The sequence below is a fragment of the Cynocephalus volans genome, chromosome 1, assembly GCF_027409185.1.
Source record: "Cynocephalus volans isolate mCynVol1 chromosome 1, mCynVol1.pri, whole genome shotgun sequence".
NCBI classification, from domain to species: domain Eukaryota; kingdom Metazoa; phylum Chordata; class Mammalia; order Dermoptera; family Cynocephalidae; genus Cynocephalus; species Cynocephalus volans.
In genome coordinates this window covers 32,945,472-32,970,864 of record NC_084460.1, presented here as the reverse complement: position 1 = coordinate 32,970,864, position 25,393 = coordinate 32,945,472, and the positions used below count along the sequence as shown (strand labels likewise).

Sequence of the window (25,393 nt, the reverse complement as noted above, 5' to 3'; positions counted from 1 at the left end):
GTCCGCCGCCCCGGGGCGCCCCTGGGAACCCGCCAGCCTCCCGCGCCGCGCAGGCGCACTGCCGAGCCGCCGCGCAGCGCGGGCGAGCGCTTTGTCCCCGCCGGGCAGGCGCGCGACCCCGGCGTGCTTGCACGTGGGCCCAGCTCACACCGACACACACCGGCCCCACGCACGTCCCTGTGAACGCAGCTCCACACTTCTGTGCCCACAGGCTCACGATCCACCTGCATGTATCCATACAATACACACGCCCGATGCACGCGGCCGAACAGGCAGACCCGTTCACCTCATGCCTCTAACACCCAGGTACACACACCTGGGACACAGCCCCAGGAGCCCAGACTCACAGACCACCTGGAGACATACCCACACACAAACGTCCAAACAGCACGCCAATGAACAAACACAGACACCCAGGAGCAAACAGGCCCACACACATACCCACAGGAACACAAAGGCACACACGGCCAGGCACGCACTCCCAGGAGCAAACAGAAGAAAGCTGCCACACTCACGTCCACACCCCACCTCTGCTCCACACCCCACCTCCAGGTGTCCCTGCTGACCTGGACACTGTAGTACATTTGGCTTGCAAAATTAACACTGAACAGAGAAATGTCCAGTTCTTGAAATTTGCTTTTATTTTTACTTTTTTTTTTGGTGGCTGGCCAGTCTGGGGAGCCGAACTGAAATTTTTTTTTTTTTTTTCCCGTGACCGGCACTCAGCCAGTGAGCGCACTGGTCATTTCTATATAGGATCCGAACCCGCGGCGGGAGCGTCGCCGCGCTCCCAGCGCAGCACTCTACCGAGTGCGCCACGGGCTCGGCCCCTGAAATTTGTTTTTAATGAAGCAATGTTATGATGACCAGAGGTGACTCATGCATAGGTGTGTGATCTGATGTAAAATAAGTATCTTCATATAGACTGCTGCAAATCAGCTTTCCAGTTTGTGTCCTTTGGTGTTGGGGGAGGAAGAGGTCTTTGGATTTTTCTTCAGAATGCCCAGGACTTTTGTTGATCTACCCCCACCCTTGCCCAGCACTCCTAGGAAACACACAAATAGCACACACGCAGCCAAATCCGCACAGTGTATTTGTGATCTCCCTGTGAACACACCAGCAACTCCACACAGGTCTGACAGCCTGCCCCAGTCCCCAGTGTCAACTGCCACCATCCACCACAGGTATCTGAGTCCTGAACTTGTCACACTTTGGGAATCTTAGGCTGTGCCTGGTGCTTCTCCCAGATGTGCTCACTTCTCAAACACAGGTGTAGATGTGCCCAAACATCTGCCATGGCTGCCTCCAATCTGACCATGTCACCCCCTGGCCTGAAGCCATCCAACTACCAGTGCTGCCCAGACAAAGGCCCCTCTGACCACAGTTTGTTCTCACATCCTGCCCTCTCTCACTCTCTAGAACACAGTAGATGTTCAATAAACCATCGGCCAAACTCTGAGGTCTGTTTGTGTTTAATCAGAGAATATGCAAAGTATTTACAACCAATTCTGGATCCCCCCTCCCGCCCCTCAAGCCTGGGCCATGGAATGCGGGACCCCCAAGCCCTGCCCAGAGCTGGGGGTCCCCCAGGCTTCTGCATAGTCATCTGAAACCTACAAAACACTGTTTGTTTGTTTGTTTGTTTGTTTGTTTGTTTGTTTGTGTTTGTTTAAAAAAAGACAGTATTAGGTCACCCTATACAAAGGGCCTTGGGCAGTTAAATGGGGATTTGAGAGCGCGCTGGGGTTAGCAAGCCCAGATTTAACTGGGATGGATGGGTGAAGACTTGGGTAATAAACCTGTATGAAAGGGAAAGTTGAAATTTAATAGGCAGGCACTGCTTGGCCTCCTTCCCCGCTGGCAGGGCCTGGCTGGCTCGAGAATCCCCAGCAGCGGCAGTGGGAATGTTATTGCTATGATGGGGGGTCATAGGTGAAATGTACAACGTGTCTAGGAGACAGAGCAGGGGTGTTTTTACATGTTAAATATGGACGCACATGAAGACATACACACGTGCACACACAGACACACACACGGGCCCTTGGCAAGATGCCACAAACTGTCAGCCACCCCTTGTACACATGGGCACACTGAGGCCCAGGGAGAAGCCACCATACGCTCTAAGGATGAACAGCAGAGCCTGGGCCAAAACGCAGTTTCCTGGTGTCCTGGGGCTGGGCTCACCATGGATGCCCAGCCACAAGGTCTAGACAGGAGCTGAGCAGTTGCACAGGCCGTTGCCACATGTGGGGCAGACACTGCAGCCCAGAGAGGAAGCAGGGGCCGCCCAAGGTCACATAGCCAGTCCTGGTGCATGGCAGTGGGCACCCCCATCCTCTCTCACCCCAGTTCGGGCACTCCCTTCCCTACTCATGCGTTAAGGGGTTCCAGCTTGGGGAGGAGAGCAGCGACCAGGTGTTGAAATGCCACAGGACCACCTGGGGGAAGAAGGACCTGGGGTTCTCTTCTGAGGCCAGGGCCAGGGCCTCCCTGCCTCTTGGCTCTTCCATTTCTGCTTGATTGCCTCCAGAGCCCGGGAGCTCACTCCCTTTCATGGCTGCTGGCTCCACAGGTCAAAAACCACCCACATCCTGACTGAAGCTGGTCTCCCGGCACCTGTTCCTTCCACCTGGCTCGGCTCCACATCTGCCTCCATTCTCTTCCCCCACGACAGCCCAGCCCAGTGAGCGGTGGCAGTAGGACTCTGCTATCTCTAACCCATCTTCAGGCCCCTTGTCCCCTGGGCTGCCCCAGTCTGTCCATGATGCCTTCTGTTGACAATTCTCATTGGTTCCTGAGGAAGACAGAGGGAGCACCAGGTTCTAACCCCACCTCAACCTGAGCTGCTCTGTGACCTTGGGCAAGTCACATCCCTCTCTGGACTCAGTTTCCCCATGGGTAAAGTGGAGGCAAGGAATTGATTATCTCTAAGGGTCCCTCAGGTCGAAGAAGGGCAGGGTTTGAGGGGTACCCACCATCAGGTCAAGCTAAGCTGCCCAGCCTGGGAGCAATGGCAGAGGGGTCTGGACTAGCGGCCTCCACCTACAGACATTTCAGAAATGGATGGCAGGGGCAGGGGCAGGGGGCAGGCAGGCTGAGGGCCTGAGGCCCGTCACTCCTCTTTGGAAAGGCTCTTTGGCCAGCTCTTGAGACAGACCTGGGTGGCATGGGAAGCAGGGAAAGGGCCCGATTCGTGGAGTAGGTGAGGCTAGGAAAAGGGTGCCTGTGCCCCAGCCCTTCTCCCCAGTTCCTCCTCCAGAAACCCTCAGAGCTCGAGGAGGGAGCTCAGGGAGGAGGCATGTGGCAGAGCAGGGGCTGGGAGAGTCACTGTGCCGTGGACCCTGCCTTCATGGGCTGCCCGAGGTCCCAAAGCCCTTCCTTGCTACCAAAGAGGGAGGGGCCTCATTCCTGGCAATCAAGCCCCACAGAGAGAGGCAGAGGGAGGCAAGGCCCCATGTAAGGGGCCACCCAGCCCAGGATCCAAGCCAAGAAGCCAGTCTGGCCCTGCCTGCTCCTATAGGTTCTCTCCAGGCTGGTACTGGGGCTCAGTGGACGTGAAATAGTCTTCCAGGAAGGCCTGCAGGTACTCAAAGGTGGGCCGCTCCTCGGGCTCCTTCCGCCAGCACTGGCACATGAGGTCATGAAGGGACTCAGGACACTCAGGAGGGCAGGGCATCCGGTAGCCCCGCTCCACCTGATCCAGCACCTCGCGGTTCACCATCCCTGTGGACAGAGGGAGGCATGAGCAGCCCGGCTCTGGTGAGGAAAGTGGGGTGGGGCAGGGTGATGGGGACAACACAGAGGGCTTCCTGCCTTGGACAGGTTGGGCACAACCACGGGTAAGTCCCATCCCTGAGTCTAAGAGCCCTGACCATACAGAGAGCCTAAGATCAGATACTCAACCTCTTTGTTATATAGATGGGGAAACTGAGGCCCAGAAAGGGATGTGGTTTGCCCAGGGCCACCAGGGCAGAGGGGTTCAAGGACCAAAGATGGGCTGTGGGGACCCTTCTTACCAGGGTAGGGCACCCGTCCCTTTGTCGTGAGCTCTGTCAGCAGGATCCCAAAGGACCATACATCCGACTTGATGGTGAACCGGCCATAGAGGGCAGCTTCTGGAGCCGTCCACTTTATGGGGAATTTGGCACCTGCAGGAGTGAGAAGGTGAGGGGAGGTTCATCAATGTCACGGTGCCACGACTGCTCTGCCAGACAGGCACCATCCTCATCTCCACTTGGCAGATGAGGAAACTGAGGCTCAGAGCAGGGCCGCAACCTGCCCAAGGCCATGCGACATCCACCATGGACGCCGCCCACCTTGCCGGGCTGTGTACTCGTTGTCCTCAATGAGCCGAGCCAGCCCGAAGTCAGCGACTTTGCACACCAGGTTCTCTCCAACCAGGATGTTGGCAGCGCGGAGGTCCCGGTGTACGTAGTTCATCCGCTCCACATATGCCATGCCTGAGGCAATCTGCAGGCAAAACCCAGGAGCATGGCTCAGCAGCCATCCCACACCCTTCCCAGGGTCACCCCACATGTGCCCAGGGTTCATCCCCAGGGCTGGAGAGCCAACCATACACTCTGCCCTCCCAAACACTCCTTCAGGCAGGTGAAGTCAGTTTACAACAAACGCCGTTGACATAAAAAGCAGGAGCAGTGCTCAGTGGGACGTAAGAGCGCAGGGCAAAGGGCAAAGGGCAGGCACAAAAGAAGACTCAGCCAAGGAAGTGGGGTGACCATAAAAAAGAGGCTCCAGTTGACCCACAGACACAGATCACTTCCAGGTTGTGCCTGCTGCCCCAAGTTCCCTCTCTGTGCCTGTTTTCTCATCTGTCAAATGGGAATAATAGCCTATCCCTACTTCTCCTGATTGTGATAGGATTAAACAACAATAACAAAAAAAGTTGTTGAAGATCACCTATAGCAAGCACTAATACATGTTTGCTAAGTGAATGAAAGACTTTTACAGAGAAGAAAACTGACGCCTGAGGTCCCACAGCAAGTCAGTGACTCCTGATGCCCAAGTAAGGGCTTTCCTTTGCCCATTTCCACCTCTCACTACACCTATAAGTGGTCCCCATAACACAGGAGGAAAGATCAGTGAGCGTGGGGGCAACCCAGGCAAGCTTCCTAGAATGGGTACTCAAGAGGCTAGAATTAGCTGAGCCAGGTGGGTCGGGGTGTTTGAGGGCCAAAGGTGCGGAGAGGCAGGAGGGACTGACTCACCTGAGCAGCCATGTCCACCAGCTGAGGCAGCCGCAGGTACTTGCCCGTCTCCCCTTTGAGAAAGTCCAGCAAACTCCCTGGGCAGAGAGAGACCCAGCTCTAACCCCTGCCCTTCCTCACTGATCCAGGAAGCAGTGATTCCCAGATCCTGTCCCTCCAGGTCAGGCTGACCTCACTGCAACCAGCACAGCAGATTTTATGTAAACTCATCTCTGAATAAAGTCTCATTTGGAATTTGCCACTCAAAAGGCCAGCAGAATGGGAAACAACCGAATGTCCACCTCCAGGTGAACACATAAACTGTAGCACATGCGTAAACAGAATCCTCAGCGACAGAAAAAGGAGCAAACTACTGATAGACACAACAAGGATGAAGTTCTAGAATGAACAAAACAAATCTATAATGACAAAAAGCAGATCCACGGTTGCCTGGGTTTAGGGCTGGAGCACACTGTCTACAAAGGGGTACAAGGAAACTTTCTGGATGATGGAGACATTGTATACCTTGATTGTGGTAAGAATGCACAGAGAATCCATTTATTAAAACTCATTAAACTGGACACTTAAAATGGGTGTATTTTATCATTTGTATATTATACCTCCAAAAAGTACAATTTTGAAAAATAACGAATAATTTAAAAATTAAGTCAAGGTCAAGCCAGAAACTCAACCTAGATATGGCTCAGCTTGGAGGGTTGGGGGAGTTCTCGTTTAGCCTCACAATGACAAACAACTTTAGAAAACCAGCAAACGGGGGCGAGGGGGGAGAGAAGACACACTGGGGGAAATTACTAAAAACAAAATGAAACAAGAAAGACAATTGTTGCTTTAAGTTTCCATTGACATGAGAATTTGATTCTACTCCACTCCACCTTTACAGACGGCGCTTCCATGCTGGGGGGCAGTGAAGCTCGTCCCCACCTGCCCTGTCTTTGGAAGCTGCCCAGCGAGGGGCCAGCTTGTGTCCCTGCAGCCGCCCAGGCCTCACCCTTGCTCATGTATTCCGTGACGATGTAGATGGGCTCCTCTGACACCACTGCATACAGCTGCACCAGCTTCTCGTGCCTCAGTTTCTTCATGACCTGAGCCTCCTGCAGGAAGGCCTCTGGAGACATCGTGCCAGGCTTCAGGGTTTTGATGGCCACCCTGGTGGTGCCGTTCCAGGTCCCTGTGTGGGGAGAGGCATAGGCTGCCTCAGTTGAGACCACCCCCGTTCCTATCGCATGGGAACCCGGGATCTGCCTGCTGGGGTACCAAGTTCAGCTCTGGCCTCCCTAGCCGTGTGACAAGCCCAGCCAAGACCTGGGCCTTTTCTGAGACTCAGTATCCCCATCTGAAAAATGGGCACAATGATGGGGTGCTCCTGCAGGGCTGTTACAAGGATTAAATGAGTCTCTGGTATATGCTCAAGAAATAGTAGCTGTTGCTAGGCTATGATTACTAGGAGTGTCCCAAAAAGCAGCACATTAGCCTGACGGATGGGAGACCATGGTTCCAACTCAAATGTCTCACTCCTGGTGATCAGGTTCCTTCTGGGCAGGGCATCAAAGGCATCTCAGGCGTTAGCAAACAGAATGGGTGCTGGTGGGGGCCGGGGGCCGCTGAGGAACAAGCGGTCACCTCTGGAGCTTGCACTCCCCAAAAAGTAAGGCACTGCACTAAGCACGAGGGCTTGGAGGCCAGAGAGGCTGGAGTTTGGCTCCTGCCTCTGCCTCCTGCCAGCACTGAGACCAGGGGTGAGTCAGTCCTCTCTCTAAGCCTCAGTTATCGCATCTGGAAAATGTGGATCCTACTGTGCCTCCCTGGGGGGCTGTTTGAGGATTAAATGAGATTTTAGCCACTGGGCCAGGCCCACTGTGAGAGCTCAGTAAATAAGAGGGGGGTGTCATTATCATTTTACTATTATCTGATTTTTTAATTGTGGGGCCTTTGGGGAAGCTATGTTCTAGACCAATGTGTTCAATCGGAGTTCTTGTCCCAGCTGGACATGGGGCTTCTTTGATGGGTGGCCTTGGGCCTGTTCCTTCCCACCACTGGGCTTCGACTCGAGGATTGGGACTCAGGCCCCTCTCTGTGGCCCTCCTGGCACAGGCTATCTAGGGATCTGTTTGTGGCACTTTGTGAGTCTACCTGGAGCACCCAGGGAGGAAGTGAGACCCTTCCCCCAGACATCACCACATACCCGAGCCAGGAATGAGTTTTGCAGCCACCAGCATGGCCAATGCTGTGGATTTACCCAGGTTTTGCTCAGGTCCTGTGCCTAAGAGCTAGCTTCTCATCCCTCTCCCCTCTCACCAGCTCAAGGCCCACACCTCCCCTTCCCTGACTCGGCCTGACCTCCAGCCTCCAGGCCTTTGTCCCTGCAGCACCCTCCATCAGCCCTCTGCAGGGAGGAAAGAGGAGACAGTGACATAGTGAATACCGGGGCTCCAATGAAACAACCTTGTAAACGGCACACTGGGGTCCCCCCACTAAAACGACAGGCTCTCAACTGTCATGCTCACCTCCACCCCAACCTCTATGATTCCTCTGTGTCAGCAGAAACCAGTCGGTGCAAGAGGGGCCTGGGTTTTGTCAGGGCTTCATGGCGCCCATTTTCAAGGATGGTATTGCCATTTCTCCAGGGTTAGATGGGAAATGGTTAACAGAATGTGTCAGACACTAAGCTTCCCCGTGCTCCCCTCTGCGAACTGGGGCTTCTCTTCCCATAGTTAAGAGCTACAGTGTGGACACATGCTGGGCCCCTGTGTCCTCACAATGCCACGCCCCCTCCCACAGCCATGGGTCCTATTATCACCAGCCCCATTTTACAGCTGGGAAGATTGAGGCTCAGAGTGAGGCCACCTGGCCCAGACTATATAGCAGGTCTCCAGGTAGCCAAGGCACCCAGCCCTAAGAAGCTCTTGGTAAGCAGGTGCTGTGGTCTGCAGAGGCCTGGGCTATGTCAAATCTGCCTGCCCATCTTATCACTGAGCATGCACTTGGGGGGCTCCAGATCTAAAATACAGCCCAGTTGTTCAGCACAGGTGACTAAAGGAAGGGAGACCAAGGGAGCCTTGAGCTGCCACACAAGATGGCCATCTGTCTGGTTCCCAGGCTGTGACACTAAAGTCCCCCGAGGGACCATGGTCTCTCTTGCAGGGGTAGGGGCGAAGTCTTACCCATCCACACCTCTCCAAAGCAGCCCTGGCCCAGTTTGACCTCCAGCCGCAGTGACTCCCGAGGGATTTCCCAGGCATCCTTGGCCAGGCCCTGAGTCTGCGGCTTGGACGTGGGGCACACGGTGGTGAGGCGGTGGCACAGGCCATCGGCATGTTCTGAAGACGGAAACAGGGAGGGTGTTCAGGTGGGGCATTCAGCCCGAGGCCTCCCTGTCCAGCAGTGTGTGTAGCCCTACACATCGTACACACACAGACTTTCGGAGACACATAGGATGCCCTCAAAGCCAGGAGTCTACATCTGTATATGCAGACCCCTACACAGACCCACAATGCCTTATGCATTTATCTGTTCATTGAGTCATTCATTCATTCATTCATTTATCAGACTTTAAGGGGCGCAAGGGACCGGGTGGGGAACAAGTCCAGTGGAACGTGCCCTCGGGGAGCTCCCAGTCCAGGGAGAAGCCCAGCTTCCCTTAATCACCTCCCAGGACCATGAATGTGATGGAGAAGAGCTGTGCCTGCCATAGTAGGGGCTGAAGAGGTCCTGGAAGGCTTCCCAGAAGAAGTGGTAACTGGGCTTGGATTTGCAGGAGGGTGAGAGGTTATCTAGGGAAGAGCATTCCAGGCAGAGGGCACAGCCTGTGCAAAGGCCCTTAGAGAAGACCAGCTGCTGGGCTGGTGAGGCCGCAGGCAGGACAGAGGCTGCAGGAGTGAATGGGGAAGGGTGGCTCCAGGTGAGGGCAGGTAGGCAGCCGGGTTTAGACCACCCGGTTAAGATTCCAAGATAGCCTCTGGAGGGTTTTGATCTGGGGGAACAGGGGTGGCAGAGGAGACAGAGTGGCGGCTGATCCTAGAGGTAGCTGGGAGGAGGAGGCGGCAGGGGGTGGGGAGTAGACCACACCTGCACACGGAGGCCGCGGCCACACGCCACAGACACATGGGTACACACAGGCCCTGACCCTGTGGCCCACGGGGCAGCTTCACACATGCAGACGGGTGGGCCGCACCCACCCACGTCCTGCGCCAGCGCTGAGCTCCAAGCTCCGAGCTCTCCCTCCCTCTGCTGCTCTCTCCCTCTTTGCAGCAATCAATCTAGCGCCCCCTCCTCCTCGCCCAGTAACCGGTTCAGACCGGTTCTAGGGCTGCAGAGACAACCACTCCACCAGTCAATGAATGTCCCCTCCCTTCCAGCTTGCTCTGGTGTGCCTCAGGGCAGCCCCCACCTCACCAGCTAGCTGCAGAGGATTAGGAGGGAGGGGGGCGGTGAGGCAGGGGGAAATGGAAGGGGGGAGGGAGAGGGGAGAGGGAAAAGATGGAGGGAGGGGGGAGAGGAAGGAGGGGGCCAGGCAGGAGAGAAGAGGAAGAGGAGGGACGGGGAGGCAGGAGAGGAGGATGGGAAAGGAAGAGGTGTGGGAGAGAGGAAAGGGGGCGAAGGAGAGGGGAGGGGAGGGGAGCAGAAGTCCCCAGCCCCTGTAGGCTCCCGAGCCCCCTCCTCAGGATCTGCAGCTGGGCCCCCCCCAGACCCCTCCCCTGCCGCAGCCGGGGGCACTCACTGGAGTAGTAGGCCACGAGCTGCTGCAGGCTGTTGAACGGGGTGCGGGAGGTGATGTAGAAGCCTCCGCTGTCCAGCTTGCGGATCTTGTAGTGCTTCACGTTGAGGCCCTTGGCATTGTCAAAGTCGGACACAGAGAGGCAGTAGGCACCTGCAGGGCAGGGCCAGAGGCACACGGTGACCACCATGCCGTTAACCTGCAGGCCACAGCACTAAGTACTGTGTTCTGGACGCAGTTCTGTGCCTGCCCAAAACTGGAGGGAAGGGAGGCCAGGGCAGGGGAGCCTGGCCCACCCTGTCTCTCAGCACCCGCCTCTGGGGCAGCCACCAAGGGAGGGGCCAAGCAAGCGAAGGAACACCTAGCTGAAGTCCTGCCATGTACCCTTTGCCCTGGTAAGACCTCTGAGTCCTACATGTGCATCCCAACTGTGTGATCTTGAGAAGTCATGTGCCCTCTTTGGGCCTCAGTTTCCTCCTCTGCACAATGGGGGTACTCTCCAGGCTGCTGGGAAGATTCAGTGAGACCACATATAAATGTCCGGGTACACAGTAGGTACTCAATAAATGTTTGCTGGGAGCCTGGGAATGGCCCTGTGTCCTGGCCTACGCTCTCCTCTCTGGGTGAGCCCCAGAGGGCAGTGTCCATGTGGGCCTGTCCCTTCATGAAGAAGGCTGCAGGCTCAGGCAGGAGAGGGTGGCTGGCAGAGGATCTGACGTGTGTGGGCAGGATACCATGTGCTGGGCTTGGCCTGAAGGCTGCAGAGGCCAAGCTGGGCCAGACTCGGGGGCCCTCTTCCTGCTTCCCTTGAGCCTAGGAATGCTCTTGGCTGGAAAACTTTCCTCTTGCCCAGCCATCCTGGGTAGGATCCTCTGTTAACTTGAGCCCAGGAGACACCTGCAGTGCAGTCAGGGAACAAGGCTGAGCCCCAGAGGCGGGGCAGAGGCTCCAGCGGCCAGAGAAGGCCATTATCAAGAGCCTGGCCAAGTAGTGGGCAGGCATCAGAGGGATGCCCAGCCCCCCTGGCCCAAGGGCCTCCCTCTGGACAGTCCTCAAAGTGGCAGAAGGGGACAATGAGGCCCAGAGAGGGAAAGTGGTCACCGAGCAAGTAGGGCACAGAGCTGAGACCCATCACTAAAGCCTGCATCAGGCAACCACGATTGTCTGCAGATGGCTCAGGCTGCTGCATGTAGAAGCCACAGGCCCGAGGCTGAAGCCAACTGACCTCCTGCGCACATACACACAGGCATGTCGGTGGCCTGTGGCCACATGCTCACACAGGTACACGCTGCCCAGGCCCCCGGGCATGAGGACAAAGCCATGACAACTCACCCTACACAGAAACACACACACAATTCCATCCCAGTGTGTACATATACACATGCCTCGACCTACACATGGCATGCACACATGTGCACAGCCACACGACTGCTCATATGTGCACACACACAACATGGATGCTCTGCTTTCCCATCTCCCACTGAGCCCCAGGCCCACAGGAAGCGGCCCCGCTTGGTTGCCATGGTGACGGGGCATCTGCAACCCACTTTCAGAGGGGCTGGAGAGAAAAGGGATGATCTTCATCTCTGGGTGGGGGAAAGACAGCAGAAGAGCCAGGCCAGGACCGTGGGAGGAAGCGCAAAGCCAGGCCCCAGCTCCCAGTATAGCCCAGAGACCCCTGGTGAAGCGAGGGAGGAGGGGCCCACTGCATCAGTAGCCACCATGGGAACAAGCTTTTTGCTGTGTGACACTCAGACATCCTGACAACTGTGCCCATTCCCCATCTGAGGAAACTAAGCCCAGAGAGGCTAAGCTTCTTTTGCTGCACCTCTGGACACCCTGGATTACTCAGTGCACCTTGGATGTACCTCCCAGACTTTGATCCTGCGGTTTCTTCCACCGGGAGGGCCTTTCCCACCCCACTCCATATACCAAACTCCTATTCATTCTGTAACACCCAGCTCAAACAACCCACAAAAGACTGAGTTTCAAACAAACAAAGGGCTGGCCTCTTAGCTCGGTTGGTTAGAGCGCAGTCTTGTAACACCAAGGTCAAGGATTCGGATCCCCACACTGACCAGCTGCCAATAAAAAAATCCTACAAAAGACAGCTTCCACTGGCCAGCAGCAGTGCTCATACCTTTCGTGGTCTCACTTTCTCGCACTAGGAAGGTCCCTCTCGGGTTCTCCGTGTTGAGCAGTAACCGCTCTGACTCCCGTCTGGTGATCTTGCCAAAGTACCACCTGGGGTGGGAAGGAGGAGAGGGGTGGTGACACCTCTCCCCGGGATGTGGCTGTGGCCCTGGGCAGCCAGACCTCCCACTCCAGCCCAGGAAAGACACTCTGAACCAGCAGTGATGCTGCAGATAGGCAGCCGGTGACAATACTCACTCCTCGGCCTGGATGGAGTCGGAGGGCGCCACATAGTTGCTGGGGATGTAGCCCGTCTGTCCCGTGCTGAGTGAGTGGGCCAGCCACCAGTCTCCCTCTCTGAGCAGGGGGAGAAGGAGGGAGCAAAGGAGAAGGGAGCCATCAGCAGTGAGCCTGGGTGTCTGCGATCTTCCTGGTGCTGTGCTGGGGCCCTTATGGCCGAGTGAGGTGCAGGCGGCATGCCAGGTCACGCTGGCCTGGAACTCTACCCCTCCCTGGCCCAGATGTGTCTTTGCCAGAGCTGGCTCAGATGGGCTTTGTCTAGGACCGAGGCAGAACTGACCTTGGTCAGCCTGAGGCCCAAGTCCACAGGGGCAGAGTCTTGGCGTGGGAAGCAATTTGCTTCCTCTCAGGTGTACCAAGACATCTCAAAATGCCAAGAGCTCCCTCCTTGGGAGGGAGGGAGGGAGCTTCCTGTCTCTGGGGGCAAGCAAAGCTGTATCAGGAGAGAAGATCCCTGCCCAAGATGGATGTCAAATTAGAACTTCAAAGTCTCCCCAAGTCCTGAGATTCGGAAGCCCAATGGTGGGAGCTGGTGAGACCTCAGTGGGGGCAAGGGATGGCCCTTTTGGGGCCTGGTGACAATCTAGGCCCCAACCCTGCACACCAGAGCAATGATTGCCTCTGTCACAAATCATGGGTCATACCTAAAGGGTTCCTCAGCTGAAAACAATAGGCCTCCTCCTGCAGTCTACCACCTGCAGGGGGAAACTGAGGCCAGAGGGGACTGGGACTTGCCCAAAGTCACGCAGCGAGTCATGCCAGAGGGGGCCAAGGTGGCAGGGCCCCAACGCCCAGGGCACTTTTATACTAACTACCCCATGAGGAGGAGGAGGAGGTGATGGGGACAGGGCAGGAGGAGCTCCTGGCATGGTTGGGTCCCCTGGGTCTGGGCGAGAGGGGGAGGGGGTGGAAGTACCTTTGCAGCCATCTGAATGTGAACCAGGTCTGGCTGGAGCGGGGGTCCAGAGACACAGAGGAGGGAGGAGAAAGCGAGAGCCCAACAGGAGAGAAGAGGCAGAGATGGGGGTGGTAAGAGGCAAAGAGTGGCAGGAAGAGCTAGGGAGAGAGCAGGAGAGCCAGGCGGTGCTGGGGATGGGGGACGGGTGGGGAGTGGTGGGGAGCAGCCACAGAGGCCTCACATCCAAAGCAACCAAAGGACAGGGAGAGGGTCTGTGGGGAGGGAGGGAGGTCCATGGGCAGGGCAACCTGGGAACTAGAGTCCAGCCCTCTCCACTCCCATTATACAGATGGGGAGACTGAGGCCAGAGAAGCAAAGGTCTCTGCTCAAGGTCACACAGCCAGGACCAGGATCCTGACTCCCAGATAGGAAGGAACCCTCCCCTATGGGATTCGGTGGGGTTTGACGCTTGCTGAGCTCTTCTCAATCCAAGGCCGTCTTTGGACCTCACCATGACCCTGAGAAGACACACAGCAAGCAGGACATGTCCTCCACCCCCACCAGGCCCAGAGAGAGAAAGCCCTTTGCCTACAGTCACACAGCCTGAACTTGAACCCAGATCCCTGGCTCCTGGTTCTTCTGAGCTGCCTCTGACCATATTCTTCAGGCCGTTTTAAAGATGGAGAAGCTGAGGCCAGGAGACAGCAGGGCTGGGGAGCTCTCCAAGAACCTGTCAGAGGACAAGGGAGCACCCTAGACCCTGGGACTCAGCTGGGTGGGCTGAGGCTGAACCAGAGAGTGTGGGGTCCCTTCTGGATGGAGCAAGGCAAAGGGGTAAGATTGGGGCTGTGTGGGTCTGACTCGGCCGTGTGATGGCTGCACATACACTCAGGCAGGGGTGGAACCCACGTGGGGCTCTCTGGGGGAGAGGGAAGGCCCTGGGGTAAGGGGGCAAGTCCCACCTCAAGGAAAGAAGCCTTTGATGCCCCAAACCTCCGCCCACCTCCCTGTTGTGCACCCACCTAGGAGTGTCCACACTTGTCTGTCCCATTTGACCCTCAAGGCCACCCTGCAAGGGAGGAAGGCAGGGCCCCAGCCCCCAGGTGAGGAAACTGTGGCTCAGAGATGTCAAGGGATCAGCCCAGGGACACACAGCACCCAGGCTAGAGTAGCCCAGCACTTTCTTTGTAGAGTTGGGGAAACTGAGGCACAGAGAGGGGAAGTGAATTGCCCAAAGCTACACGATTAGGACTCAAGTCACAGGGAACAGCTCTCTGAGATCTCTCAGTCCAAAGCCTCCATTTCACCAATGGGGAAAATGAGGCACAGAGAGGCAGTGATTTGCCCAAAGCCACACAGCGAATCAAGGGCAGAGCGAGGGAGAGAACCAGGGCCCCTGAATGCCCTCAGCACTTGGCCAGAAGCAAGTGCCCAGAAGCCAGCCAAGCGGGGCCCCAGAAGCAAGGGGCATTCAGCTGGCATTACCCAGACGTCAGCGGCAAAGCTCCCAACACCAGCCCACATGTGAGTTTGGGGTTTCACAGTCCAGTTTGGGGGTTTTATTTCATAAGAGGCTTCACAATTTTATTAAAGGACCCAAGGTTCAAGTTCAGCCTGGCCCCTGACTTTAGAGGTGTCTGAGAGTTTGAGCTCCAGCATCGGACTGCCGTGGGTGCCATCCCAGCTCACCACTTGCTGGCTGCATGACCTTGGCCCCTCCACACTGCATCCCCATCTCAGTTTCCTCATCTGTATGATGGGAATAGTCATGCCTCCCTCCAAAGATGTCTGTCAAATGCTAGCACAGGGCCCCAGCACATAGTAGATGTTTAATAGGCATGAACTGTTAGTATCTTGATTTGGCTTTAAAAAAAAAATGAAAACATCTAAATCTGTACCTGCACAGTGCCCCTCCCTACTCTCCAAAATGTTTTAAAAACCATAGCAGCACAGTCCCAGTCTCCAGCAAGGATTTGCTGTGTGACCTTGGGCAAGGACCCCACCCTCTCTGAGTCTTAATTTCCTCATCTGTAAAAAGGAGATGATATTCACAGAATATCCCTTGCAAGCAAAGTGTGTACACTGCCAGCATCAAGCCGGGCTCACGGAGGGCTGAGATAATTACTGTGATTATCATGTGAGCCTCAGTTTGCCCACCAATGAAATGGAGGTATCAGTCCCTATCTTCCCATGTCAAGGGCCTGGGAGACTCAAAACGGCCTCAAATAGCTGCGATCAGAAGTAACAATGGCATCAGTCTATCAGGTTGAGTTTTACTGCATCCAGCACTTTCCCTGGGACCGGGTCCTCATTAGATGGGCAGGAAGAAGGGACAGAAGGGAACTGTACATTTTCCCGTCTGACTTCTCACCTTCCCACACGTGGCCAGAGGAGAAAGCGCTGGGCCACGAGTCTCGAGCTCTGATTTTACATCCCAAATGCCAGTTCACTAGCTGTGTGACCTCAGGCTACTGACCTCACCTGTCTGAGCTTCAGGATCCTCTTTTTGGACCCTAATCCTGTGTCCAGCCAGGTTGGCATGTGAGTCCAGGGTGTGGCAGCTTTGGAACATGGGACATAGCCAGTTTGGGCATTGATATGATCACTTAGGCTGTTGGGACTGGTCAGAGAGGCACTCTGGGGACTGCAGACAAGCTGTGGCAGCTGGGTGTGGCCCAGCGTGAGACCAACAGCCCCAGAGCTGAGGCAGTGCCCAGGCAGCAAGTTTCCAAGCCCAAGGCCTGGGCCATGGGGCCTGTGAGGAGAGGGGAGGGTGAGGCCAGGGCAGGTCTTGGGAGGGTCTTTGGGGGCTCTGAAGTCCTGACATACCCCTACCCCAAATGCCTAGGGCAAGGAGACAGAGATCACTAAAGTGCTGTCACTGGCAGTGACTGCTGGAAAGCTACCCCAAAGAAGCTGCTGGAATTTGGGTGGGAGGAAGAGGCAGTTCAGGGAGCAATCCAGAATCAGACCCAGAGGGACCCTGACTCCTAGAGACTCAGACACCAGGTCAGTGTACTCAGGGCAGTCAGACTTCAGACCACAGTGGGCTTCCTCAGACCTAGGGCCCCAGAGGACCCTAGGAGACTAGGACCAAGGCCATTTGGCACCAGGATCTATGGAACAGGGTTTCCAGGACTGCTGCTATGGGAACCCCCACCCAGCCAGCCCTGGCCAAACCCCAATGACAGACGGGCTCATCTTTAAGCTCTCAACCTCCCCTGACACCAAGCCCAGCCCCCACACAAGGGCTGGGCCCCCACGCTAGACTCAGAAAGGCCCCCCCTCATACAGGGTGGGTGGGTTGGGCCAGGCAGGCAGGTGGGAAGGGTGCTAAGCAATAATGGTGGAAAGACATGCAGGGTGGTCCCTGGGTGAGGTATGAGACCTGAACGCCTCATTTTGGGTGGCCCATCTCCCACTAAGCCCCACCCCCAAATCCCTTTCTCTCTCCTCTTCCTCCAGTGGCCACCCCACACCTCTATCCCCAACCAACTTCTAGGCAAGGGAGCAGCTGAGCATTGGGACATGAGGAAGGGCCCCCAATCCACCCCAATCCACCCCAATCCACCCGCCCCCGTTCCCCAACCAGGATCCGCACTGCTCCCTGGGGGCTTCCTGTGGATGAGACTCCACTACCTCCAGCCCTCCTGTTGCTCCATCCTGGCCAAACCTCCCCTAGCCCGTCCCACAAGGCAGGAAGGAGGGAGCAAAAGGGCTGGACAAAGGAAGGAAGGGGGCTGCCCTCTGACTCCAGGAGAAAGAGGCAGAGTCCAAGTTCCCCAAGCCTGTCCTGCATCTACACCTTTACTAGCTGTGAACCCGCCCTGAGACACACGGTGAGATTCCCCCAAGACTTCAAAGCCACTGTCCTGCTGCATCCACCCTGCCTGCGCCTTTCCCTCTCCAGGCTCCACTGCTCCTCCACTGAGCCCTCCTGCAAGGGCCATGAGTCAGAGGGCATTCCCTTTCAGCTCTGCCACTACCAGCTGTGTGACCTTGGGCAAGTCACTTAACCTCTCTGGGCCTGTTTCCTCATCTGTAAAATGGAGCAAATAAGAGTTTCCACTTCTCAGGGCTGTGGTAGCACATAAATAAAATAATGTAACTTAGAGCACTCAGCACAGGAACCAGCTCACACACAGCACAATCAATGGTGGCTATTCTGTTACTGTTTGTTCCTCCTGTTCACCAGCACCAGCTGGGCACTGCTGGTGTGCTGAACAGCAGGTGGTATGGGGACCCAGAAATGAGGCAGACCAGAGAGCTGCCTCGAGGAGCTCCCAGTTTGGGAGAAAGCAGATGCAAACAGCAGGTGACAATAAGAGAACTGGAGCCCCACCAGGACTCTGACATGCAAGGGGGTGGGGAGAGTTGAGAAAACTCCCTCTCCCCAGAGCGCAGCCTGAGGAAGGGAGGGAGCTGCTGCCCAAATTCCAATCCTGGCTTTCCTACCTGGCTTTGCGCCTTATGACCTTGGACAAGGGCCTTCACATCTCTGAGCCTCAGTTTCCTCATTTGCAAAATGGAGACAGCCCCCCCCCCCAACACTACAGCCCTGGTGGGATTGCAGAGAGGAGCAAATGCCAGGAAGACATGGGTGAAGATGACAGGCACAGCACCTGGCACCTCTGCTCCCTTGTGCCTCGTGGAGAAGGCAGTCCTGCGCTGGGTGTTGAGGGATGCATAGGAGTTCGCCAGGCAGAGATGGGAGAAAGGGTGTTTCAGGCAGAGGGAGCAGCGTGCACAAGGGAAGGGAGACATGAACAGCAGGACACGCTCAGGGATGGCAGAAATGTCCCACCTCCTTAGCCAGGCCTGTGAGGACACTGGGGGACTGATTCTCCTCTGCCCTCAAGAGCCTTCCTGCCCTTCCACAGCCCCCAGGCCATCACCCCTCCAGCCCTGCAGCCTGCCCGTCCCTGTGGTCACCACCAGAGGGGGGCACTCAGCAGGGGCTCCATAAGCTGACCCAGCCCCGCCCTCTAGCTGCCACTTGGCCTAGACTGGGGCGACTGGGGCTGGCTCCCAGGCCATACCCTGGCTCCAGGAGAGCGTAGACAAGGCCTTCTCCACCCAGGCCTCCCAGGGCCAGCCCTGGACCCCACATGCAGCTGGTGTGGGCTGCAAGCCAGATGGGGAGGAGTGAGTTGGATGGGAGGAGGCGTGAGGGTGAGCACAATGGGTGATGGGAGGGGCCCCCAATCTCAGCTCAGGGTTAAGGTCAAGACCCGGCCAGACTGGTGGGGGGGGAAGATAAGCTGGGACGCTGGGGGTGGGGGGCAGCCGAGGGAGCCAGAGACAACAGGTGGGGACACTGGGTGGTAGAAGCACATGCAGACAGCAGCCCCGCACCCCTAGCAAAGCACCCCCACCCAGCCCGCTGCCCACCAAATGCGTACACACCTGACATCCACCTTCCTCCTAAGAGCCAGCGAGAGAGAAGCAGAGAGAGGGAGAAGCTGAGAGAGGGCTGGAGGGAGCAAGCGAGGGCCAAGGGTGGGGAGGGGTCCCATTGCTGGGGAGGAGGGGTCCCCCACCTGAGGGAGCAACAGCAGGTGCTGCCAAGCGCAGGAATGCGCAGGTGCAGGGCTCTATACTGCCCTCTGTCAGCAGCTCCCACGTGGCAGGAGTGAACCTCGCCCCCACCCCGCCGTGAACTCCCCCCACCAGGTCCTGAAGGGCAGTGAGGAAGGAAGGCACTCACGTGTTGTTGACAATCTGGAGTCGCTCCCCTTTCTTGAATGACAGGTCAGTCTCCGTCCGTGACTCATAGTCATAGAGGGCCACAAAGGTGGTCACTCCACCTGCAGAGATGGATGGGGTGTGTCAGGACAGAAAGGGGCCGGGCAAGAGGGCCCTGAACCCGGGAGGAGCAGGGTTGGTCTCCCACACACCATCAGTGCCCAGCCCAGAGACGTGGTCACGTTTGGTGGGGGTGGGCCTGCATGTGTGGCCACTGTGTCCAAGTGTCTGTGCATCCCTGTGAGGGCAGGTGGGGGCATGTGCATCTCTCCACATCTGAGTGTGCACCCTGGGCGTTAAGTGGTGCTGGGTGTTAGCTTATCTGTTTGGTGTCTGCCTTGCTCTCAGAACCAGAAGCCCCAGAGAACAGGCGTCTTTGTTTTGGCCCCAAAGCCTGGCACACAGTAGATGCTCAAGAAAGAAGTGTGGGCTGAACGAGCCAGTGAATGAAGGAACTTGCTGCTGGGAGGGTCACTCTATTTCTCTCTGTGTGTGAATCTGGCTGTTTTTAGGTGTGTGGGGAGATCTTGGCTGCAAATGAATGGGTGTGTTTGTGGGTCTATTTGTCTCACTTGGGTGTGTGTCTCAGTCTGAGGGTCCACACATCTGTGTGTCTGTGAGTTTGTATGTTCTTACTGCACATATGTGCGTTCGTGTAGCTGTGAGCCTGTATCCATGGTGCTGCTTCTAGCTGGGTGTGTTTCTGTGTGCTGTGTGTGTCTTTGAATGCCTTCTGACTGCATGTGCATGTGCTTCATCTGAGAGTTTGAGGCCATTTGTGTATGTGTGTTTGTATTTGTGTACATCTGCACTGGGCGTGTGTCTGTGCCTGGGCATCCCATCCATGTGTCCCTGGGTGTGTCTCCGTGTGCACTGTGTGTCTGTGAGCGTCTCTGATGGTGTTTCCACTCTGCATGCGTGCGTGTCCTGTATGGGTGCACAGCCCTATACGTGTGGTTCCATCTGAGCGTGGCAGGTAGAAGTGCATATGTTTGTGTGCGTACCTATGTCTGCGTGTCTCGGGCCACTTCTGCTCTCTCTAAGCATCCCTTGCCTGGAGCTGCTATACCCTCAAAGTGCCAGCAGAGGGCACAGGGGCACATCTCGGCACTGGGCCCAGCCTGGGAAGACTGGAGTCCCAGTCTCCCTGACAACCACTGGGCCCCTGTGCCACACATCCGCCACCTGTCTGTCCTGACCCATCTCTGGGCTGACCAGAGCATAAGACAAAGCCTGGACCATGAAGCAGCAGACTCTGGCCTGATCCCCATGCTCCCCTTCTCTGTGGGTCTCAGTGGTCCTCATCTCTAGACCCAGTTACACTCTGCAAAGCCAATGAGGAGTGTACCACACTTTACAGTTTATAAAGTCCTTCTCTACCCACAGCCTCCAGGAAACTCCCAACAGTCTCCAGGACAAGTAACCCACAGACTCTCCCCCTTTAGTGAAGGAAGAAACAGCAACCCAGAGAGGGAGTGTCGCTGCCCCAGGACACACAGAGCAGCCTGGGCCCAGCCAGGAGGGTCAAGGATACCCTAGCAGCCCAACCCAGGCCAACTGACCAGCCAGTGGCCCCGCCCTCTGTGGGGAGGTGACAGTGTCCGAGGAGTTGAAGCCTCCGAACAGCTTGGGCTCAGTGGCCACGGGGGCGAAGGCTGCGTTGGGGCCACGGTGGCCATCTGCGGAGGTTGGCTTGCTGGGGGTCTGTGAGGTGGGGAAGGTGGCCCCACTGACGCCGTGGGCATTCTCGGCAGGCTCCAGACTGCGGCGCCGCTGGCTGGCATCCTTGGGCTTGCTCTTGTTACTGCCCATGGTCCTGGCTGGGGACGAGAGAGGATCCTGGGGTGAAGGAGACATTCCGGGAGCAGGCAGGGCTGCCTCCATCTCCACCCATTGTACAGATGAGGAAACTGAGGCCCAAAGAGTGGTACTCACTTCTTTGGGTGAATTAGCCTCTCAGAGTCTCAGTTTCTTCATCTGTAAAATGAGCGTAATGATGACACCTATAAAGGGCTTCCCTGGTACAGGGCCAGGCATGGAAGAATCACCTAATAATCAGAAGCCCTGACTTGCCACACCTCCCCTTGAGTCACTGCCTCTGTCCCTCATGGGCAGGGATAGTATCTGAGTCATGCCTATGTCCCCAGCACCTAACACATAGGACAGAGCTCACTGAGGGCTTGTTGAATGAATACATGACTGACTAAAATAGTCTAACACTGGCAGAAAGGTGACAGAAGTGGCAACCAAGGCAGCAACACAGCAGGAGGGCTGAAGAAGGAGATGGCTGGAGCTCACTCCAGCCACAGGGCCTTTGCACATACTGTTCCCACTGCCCACAATGCTCCTCTCTGACCACCTCACCAGGGTAACTTGTGCCTCCTTCAGTTCCCAGCTCAAAAGTCACCTCCTCGGGAAGTGTTCCCCAAATCTTTTCACTGGATTAAGTCCCCTGACTTTTGTGCCTCTCCTTGATAACATGTGGTCCCTTGTTTTTTTTTAAACTCATGTGACTATGTGATCATTGTCATGAGCTTTTTCTGTCTGGTTCACTGCTATGCTCTCAGTTCCTAGCATAGGGCATAGCATACGGCAGGTGTTCAATAAATAGTTGAATGAATGAGGCAATCATGAGTGGATGAGAGTGACTGACTATTCAAGAGCTAGATTTTTCTGAGCCAGAAATCTGGAAGGTCCAGAGATCAGGAAACATAAGAGGGAACTAAGTTGGAAATTCCCCCTGACGCCCAGGACCCCACCACACCTCTCTGCCTCCCACTTCCCCGTCCACCCTGACTATTCCCAGCTCCCAACAAGCCTGGCTGGGGTCTCCCCACTTGTCTCTGCAGCCCTACTAGGGCCATCGCCTCACCTGGTGGAAGGCAGGGGCTGTCCCAGAGGATCCGGGAAGCAGCCCGGGGTCTTGGCACGAACACCAGTTATGGAGGAGGGGTCTTGAACTAGACCTGCTCCACCTCTCCCCACTGTGTGTCCCTAGGCAAGTCACTTCCCCTTTCTGGGCCTCAGCGTCCTCATCTGCAAAGCAGAGATAAAGCAAAGCAGACTTCACAGAGCTGTTGTGAGAATACGATTAGAAAGAGAAATCGCGATGGCTCTCACTCATGGGTAACTATTCATCAGGGTCTGACTCTGGCAGGCGCGGGGCTAAGAGGCTCCCAGACCTGAAATATCCCTCGTCCCACCCAAAGCATTTTACACGCCAGAGCAAGGCAGGGTATGGCACAGTAGTTAAATGTGGGCTCTGGAGATAGACTCCCCAGGTTCAGATCTCGGCTCTGCCCCCAACCAGCTGTGTGACCTCAGGCACATGACAATGTCCCTCTGTGCCCCATTTCTTCATCTGTAAATGATGGAGTCATTGTGATAACTGAACGAGGCAGTGTAAGGTGCCAGATACACTGCAGGTCACCCTGTCACACCAGCTATTACTGACATTGTACGATTCTGGACACACCAGCAAGGTGGGTTCCGTTTATTCTCCAGGGGATGCTGAAGGTCCCAGAATCAGTCCAGAATTGCCTGAGAACCCGGGAATGGGGAAAAGATGCTTTGACTAGTTGTAGCCTCAGGCAAGGCTGTTTGCCCTCAGTGCCACGCCCAGCTCTGCAACTCCGCCTTCCCATGTGAACTTCAGCCAGTCCCTCCACCCTCTGAGCCTCAGGCTGCCTGGCTGCACAATGAAGATGTGACCTACATGCCCCTGGGGACCATCCAGCTCAGAGGATGTGGGGCTGGGAGGCCCTAGGGTGACCTGCTCAACAGCCCAAGGGATCACCAGGGCCTCCTGAGGGACACGTCAAGGGCCTGGACACAGAGAAGGCCAATTTCTATGGCAACCAATTCCACTGAGGTCACAGTGCCCACCAGCACTATGTAGTTGGTGTCCCATGGGACCAGCTGACTGACCCAGTTACCCACAACCCCAGGCCTGATATAGGCTGAGGCCCAGCCACCCAGCCAGCCCACCCCCCACCCACTTGCACCTGGGTGCAGCATTTACAGGCCCTACTAGCAGGCCATCTGCTGGTCACTACAGGGGGACACAGAGGTGACCTAGCCAGGTCCCGCCTCAGAGGATCCCCCAGCAAGGGATTTGTCTGTGGGACTTTGAGAGGAAATAAAAACTATATGATTCTGACTATACAAATGACATGTGTTTGTGGAGAGCAGGCAGGCAAGCTCAAGAGCCAGACAGCTGGGGCAGAGTGCCTGTGTTTGACCCTACGCCTCAGTTTCCTCCTCTGTCAGTCAGAGATAACAACAGTACCCAAGTCACAGGGCTGCTGGGAAAATCGGTGAGAAATGTACGTGGAACATACTCAGGACAGTGCGGCACATTGCCAGTCCTCAGTAAAATGATAACTTTTGCCCTTCAGAGTAGATTCTCTGGGAACTATAGGAAGAAAGAGAAGGAAATAAAATGTGCCATAATCTTGCCCCTAGAAGACAACCACCTGGGCATGAGGGTATGTTTCCTCCCAGCACCATATAAGCATATGACTGTAAACATAACTGGGATCTTGTTATGTAAACATAACTGAGTGCCCTTGACTCAGCTCCCTGCAGGCACAGCCAGGTCAGGTCCATCTCCATGCCCCCAGCAACCAGGACCAGGCTGGCACCCACCAGCTGCCCTAGAAATATGTGCAGGATAGACAAAAGACTAAATGAGCACAGACGTATAACTTGCAACCTGCTTTTCTCCTGCAATGCCACATTGTAGAGACCAAAGATCATTCCACAATATTCAAATACTCCGAGGGCCCAGACCTTGTACTGGGCTCTGCGCTAAGCAATTTGCAAATGCTGACTCATCAAATCCTCATGAAAATCTAGGAGACAGATATTAATAATGTCCTTATTTTACTTATGAGAACACTGAGGCACAGAGAAGTTGAGGAATTTGCCTGAGGTCACACAGCATGGGTGTGAGTGAAAAGAAGTGGGCACAGAAGACCACACTTGGCAGGTGGGAATCAGGGGTTATTCATGGGATACAGTGGGAGAACTCATGGGTCCCTCCTCCTGCCCTTGGAACCTCTCACATGGAGCAGCCAGATAGATGCCCTTGGCAGAAAGCAGGTGAGGATAAGACAGTCCAGACCCTCCAGCTCCAGTCAGTTTCAGGCTTCAGCAAAGCAGAATGTGGTTGAGGAAAGGACGTGTTCATTTAGGCTGGGGTCTGGTCTCAGCAGGGCTGCTGCCATGCTGTGGGACCTTGAGAGAGACCACCCTCCCAAGGCAGGACCCTGCCAGTAGGCCTCCTGGTTCTGGGGCCCAGAGGCCGAGTCACCATGAGTTGCCCATTTGAGAAGGGCCGATCCCCTCATCCCTTCCGCCAATTGCACACTCCGAGGTAGAGATAAACCCTTGAGGGTCCAAAGGAAACAGTGGGGGCCCTGAATGGGGGTGTCTGAGGTTCCCAGAGGAAGGTGGCCCCTTTCCCCTGGGAGCCACTCCTGACCACAGACTCCAGACTCCTCCCTGACGAGGAGGGATGTGGCCCTGCTGCACCTCCCCCTCAACGCCCTCCTGCCCCCAGCTTCATGCTCAACCGGTCCCAAACAGACTTGGCATCCCTAAGCCTGTCCCACCTCCACCCCTCGTCACTGACTCAGCTGCTGCTGCATAGTTCCCTCCCCCACCCCAGTCATTCACCAAATGCTTGCAAAGCACCTACTATGTGGCAAGCACCATGAGGTAGCTCCTCAGTCTTCCTCAAATGCAGACTTCCCCCCCGCCCTATCTCTAGGCCCTCAGGCCAGGGCCCTATCCTCCTGGGCCTGGACACAGTGGTGGCCCCCTCCAGTCCGCCCTCCTCCCTGCAGCCAGAGGCATCTCTGTAAACCACACAGACAACTGGGAGCCTCCCCTACTTAAAACTCTCCATGAGGGGCCGGCCCGTGGCTCACTCGTGAGAGTGTGGTGCTGATAACACCAAGGCCACGGGTTCGGATCCCTATATAGGGATGGCCGGTTGGCTCACTTCAGAGAGCGTGGTGCTGACAAGCCCAAGTCAAGGGTTAAGATCCCCTTACCGGTCATCTTTTAAAAAAAAAAAAAAACACTCTCCACCGAAAACTAGTAACAAGCCAAGTGTTCACAAGAAGGGGTCTGGTTAAATAAATGACGCTCAAGTCATCGAGTAAACAGCTGTGCAGCTATTAAAAAGAACAAGAGGGCTGCCAGTTAGCTCAGTTGGTGAGAGCGTGGTACTGATAACACCAAGGTCCAGGGTTCAATCCCTGTACCAGCTAGCCACCAAAAATAAAAATTAAATTAAAATTAAAAAGAATAAGAGCTCAGTGTGGCCCAAAAAGATGCTCACAACACACTGTTAAGAGAAAGAGGAATATA

General features: G+C 55.9%; 1 protein-coding gene across 1 annotated transcript; it reads right to left on the bottom strand.

The window, feature by feature from the left end:
- Positions 1–3,514: 3,514 nt before the first annotated feature.
- Positions 3,515–21,984, bottom strand: SRC (SRC proto-oncogene, non-receptor tyrosine kinase). Its single transcript, XM_063094496.1, has 12 exons — positions 21,888–21,984; positions 20,578–20,835; positions 18,978–19,077; positions 12,331–12,429; positions 12,080–12,183; positions 9,943–10,092; positions 8,387–8,542; positions 6,214–6,393; positions 5,226–5,302; positions 4,317–4,470; positions 4,017–4,148; positions 3,515–3,723 (listed from the first exon to the last, which is right to left on the bottom strand). The coding sequence occupies exons 2-12, from the start codon at positions 20,825–20,827 to the stop codon at positions 3,515–3,517; spliced, it is 1,611 nt and encodes a 536-aa protein (XP_062950566.1). The 5' UTR covers positions 20,828–20,835; positions 21,888–21,984.
- Between the last annotated feature and the right edge of the window lie 3,409 nt (positions 21,985–25,393).